This window comes from Condylura cristata, unplaced genomic scaffold, assembly GCF_000260355.1.
Source record: "Condylura cristata isolate star-nosed mole 26May11 unplaced genomic scaffold, ConCri1.0 scaffold00014, whole genome shotgun sequence".
Taxonomy (NCBI): domain Eukaryota; kingdom Metazoa; phylum Chordata; class Mammalia; order Eulipotyphla; family Talpidae; genus Condylura; species Condylura cristata.
In genome coordinates this window covers 28,330,888-28,335,032 of record NW_004567115.1, presented here as the reverse complement: position 1 = coordinate 28,335,032, position 4,145 = coordinate 28,330,888, and the positions used below count along the sequence as shown (strand labels likewise).

General features: G+C 38.6%; 1 protein-coding gene across 1 annotated transcript; it reads left to right on the top strand.

Moving 5' to 3' along the window:
* Positions 1 to 2,202: 2,202 nt before the first annotated feature.
* Positions 2,203 to 3,540, top strand: ARL14 (ADP-ribosylation factor-like 14). The gene is given in 4 exon segments (XM_012724835.1): positions 2,203 to 2,673; positions 2,676 to 2,936; positions 2,939 to 3,038; positions 3,040 to 3,540. Coding segments are annotated over 4 exon segments (558 nt in total). The 5' UTR covers positions 2,203 to 2,507; the 3' UTR covers positions 3,071 to 3,540.
* The last annotated feature ends 605 nt before the right edge of the window (positions 3,541 to 4,145 follow it).

Below are 4,145 nucleotides of genomic sequence, written 5' to 3'. Positions count from 1 at the left end.
AATGTAGCTCATGGTGATAGGAAATTAATAGCTATCTGTTATATATATGTGACTTTTTATATTATTAGCATATTAATAGGTAATGATTGAATGGGTGAACAAATGCATGAAAACATTATCTCTGGTTTCTAAGATAATTTAAGAATGTAATGGTTTCCTTTTAAAGTTTACTTACTTCTTAATACATATGTTTTCTGCTCCCAGAATAGTCTGTTTAATTTTTTTTTAAAGATTTAGTTATTTATATAGACATACAGAACTGGGGTACAGGCCAGAGGCAGGCACAGAGGCAGTGAGAAGATTCACCAGAGACAGAGTGGGGAGCAGAACAGGCAGATCAATGAAGTACACTGCTGAGGGGAGCAGTGGGCGGGCCCAGGAGAGGTCTGCTGCACCATGTGGGTCACCTCCAGGGCTGGGGACCAAACTCACACAGAAACGGCTGTGGCCAGCTTGCAGTTCTGTGTCCTAACCTGTTGTACCACCAGGGAGTGCCTAGTGTGTTTAATTTTTAAAAAAAATAAAATTTTAGGCCCTCCCTGGTGGCGCAGCGGGTTAAAGCACAGCACTGAGAATCTAAAGCCGCTTCCGCATGAGTTCGATTCCCGCCTGCCCCGGAGGAGACCACATGGCGTGGCAGACCTCTCCTGACCCGCCCACTGCTCCCCTCAGCAGTGTACTTCGTCGATCTGCCTGTTCTGTTCCCCACTCTGTCTCTGGTGAAGCCTCTCACCGCCCCTGAGCCTCTGGACTGTACCCCAGTTCTGTATGCACAAATAAATACATCTTTAAAAAAAATAAATAAATAAAATTTTAGCTTTAAGTAAAAATCAAATATGTATAAGCCTTAGTATATATCTCTTTAAAATATGAACTCGCTAAGTATTGAAAGAGAACTTTCAATTTTGACAATTCTTTAGCCTTGGAAAATAGTTTGAAATTGTTCCTTTGATAATTCCCTCATTTGTATATCTTTTGTTCTCTCTGAAAGAGTCCCATATGTCAGATGTTGACATGTCTCGACTGATCGTCTGCATCTCTTTTCTTTCACATTTTCTATGCTACTTTCTGAAAGGTTGCCCCCAAAACTTATCAATCTTTTTTAAACTTTGAAAATTATCTTTTTAATTTTTAAGAGTTCTGTATTTGCTTCTGAGTATCCTTTTTAATAGCATCTATTTCTTTTCTTATGGATTCAGTATTTTCAAATCACTATGGCAATATTAATTAGAGCTTACTGAAAAATTTCTTCCATTTTCTACCTCAGTTTAAGCTTTCTTAAAACCTTATTTTTATAATGGTCTTTCATTCACATTAAAGACATGTTAGATATAGAAACCTTTTGTACACTTAAAAGGTGAATGAAACTGTGTACATGAATAAGGTTTGCCAATTGCCAGGTTGACTACAGGGTAATTAAAGGTAGACTTTGACATTATGAGGTGGGAACTCCCAACTGTCATAATCCGAGGTCTTTTCTGACATCACTCAATTTCTTTAGAATAGAACCATTCAGGCTTTTGCCTGAGTAGTAACATCTTGTTGCTTAGTGAATACATAGCAGAAATGTGTATGTGTGTGTGTGTTTTCTGTTCCATATTCAGACTTTCAGTGAAGCCCCTCATTTCACTCCTTCTCTCTGTAACTGGTGTATCAGCACACCAAGCCTAAGCTACATTGTGCTACATCAGTTTCCACTCATCTTCCATCTATTTCCCATCTTCCAGAATTTAAAAGCACTCTCACTTTCAGATGAACTCTCCTCTGTCTTGAAAAAGAAAAGACATGTATTCAATTAGCCATTTTAGTCAGGCTGTATGATTTTAAAAGCTTTTGTGTTATAAACATCCCCTCTTCTCCCACTCCTATATACTTCATCTGGGGAATAATATAAATTTCTTGATTAGATGATTACTAAAGGAGTGAGTATATGATTATGGTAGAAAGGCTCACATTACCTCAGGTGGTTTAATGTTTCCTATGAGTAATATGGATAAGGGGAAGGTCCCGAAATTATTGCTTAGGAACATGCGAGATAACTCTTGTGACTTCAGAAGTCTAGTTACTCATTTACAGCTGGGATAGAGTAAATGTTTAAATCACTTGTAAAATTTAGTTTTTATTCTGCTATCTAACCACCTTCTTATGCCTGTCTGAGTTTTTTATGATCACCTCTAGGCTTCCACCTGGAAGGAAATAACTGCAGCCTTTCCCAGGTTAGCTACTTCTAAGTCCTACTCCTTCACAGGGACTATCCCCCTGAGCTACTTTGACATAGCCTAGTTACTCAAACCACAGATTCCTCAGCACTGGCTGGACTGCAGATAAGACACTACCTACAATCAAGTTGATAAGCCACAACAGAAACACATGCAAGTTTAGAATCTAACAATCTAACATAAAGCATTGGCTCTCTTCTTCCATCTTAACAATTTCATGCAAGGTCTAAAGAAACTGCCTCATCAAAAGAATAAGTCTTTAAATTAAAAAAAAAAAAAGACCTGAAAATGGGTCTATTGAGTTCCAAAAGTAAAGTCCAGGAAGCTCGAATTCTTCTGCTGGGACTGGACTCTGCGGGGAAGTCTACTCTCCTTTATTCATTATAGTTTGCTAAAGATATTGTGACCAGACCAACAATTGGTTTCAATGTGGAGCTGATTGAGCTGGAAAAGAATCTTCCACCACAATCTGGGATGTTGGAGGACAGGAGAAAATGAGAGGTGTTTGGGACTATTACTGTGAGAACACTGATGTGTTGCTGTATGTTGTGGATAGTACAGATAAGCAATGACTAGAAGATTCCAGAAGAGAGTTTGAACACATTTTGAAGAACAAACACATTAAAGGTGTGCCTGTTGTCCTATTAGCCAACAAACAAGATATGCCTGGAGCTCTGACTGCCAAGGACATCACCAGAATGTTTAAAGTAGAGAAGCTCTCAGTGACCGGAGCTGGTATGTACAGCCTTGCTGTGCCCTCACTGGAGAGGGCATGGCTGAAGGGCTCAGGAAATTAACTGCATTTGTGAAAAGCTATGTGAAGAGGAGACACTTTCGCATTCTTCAAGTAGAATGAGGTTCAAGTCATGAAAGACACGTTGATGAAACTGAAAGGGTAATTTTTTTTTATCCAGGTCAAGTGAGAAAAGATTGCTGAGCTGCTTTGCCTCAGATGTTATTTCAACTAAAAATAATTAAATAATTCAGAATAATTTCCAGAAAAACTATTTTTGGCTAAGTACTTTAGCAAACAGTGTGGTAATGATGATTAAGAAGGACAAATTTACAATTTTGTACACATTTCATGATTTAAAATAACTGGGTATGGAACAAAATGATTGATTTAATAATTTTATATGACTACTAAACAAAATTTAAATTATTTGCTAATAGAGTTGGAGTTCTTTCAGATTGTTTCTTGCTGTTACAGATATTGAATTTCCATCATGCTCCTGTGTAATAGCTGGGTGATGTAAAAAATGAACTGTAAATTATAGAGAGGAAAAAGTTGAATGGCAACCCCTACCCCCTAAATATTTTCTTCAGGATCTCTGCTGGCTTTTAAAATTGAATTTAATTAATTAAATTTTTGTTTGTTTAATTATTATTGTTGCCGTTATCTTTTGCTTTTAGAATGCATTGCTGGGAACTTCCAACTTAGTCAAACAGAACTTTGAAAGAATGAGGCTATGTTCTCCCATAGAAATAGAAGTTTGTATCTTAAACCTCTGGGGATCAGGAGTGCACCTTAGTTTAGGAGAAGGCTGGGGCTTTACCTCAGCTCAAAGACATAGGCTGTAAGCCCACTCCAGCTTTAGTAGAATGCTATAGAACAGTCATTACTTTGGAACTTGTGTACATCTCATTGCACTGATAAAACAGGAGCCAGAGCAGACTTTGCTCTCAGAGACTTATGGTTCCCAGGGGACATGATGCAAAGCTAGTGGCTGGACCAGGACAATAAGTGCAAGAAGAAGAGAGACATGGGCAAACAGGAAGTGCTTCATGCAGAAGGTGGTGTTTGAGTGGGTACCCAGCCCCCAGAAGCCTCATGAAAGAGCAGGTTGGTCACGGGGAGTTCCCGTCGCTAGAACATTCTCCAGAGGCACTGTGGGAGAGGGCAGGAGAGAAGAAGGAACTGAGATT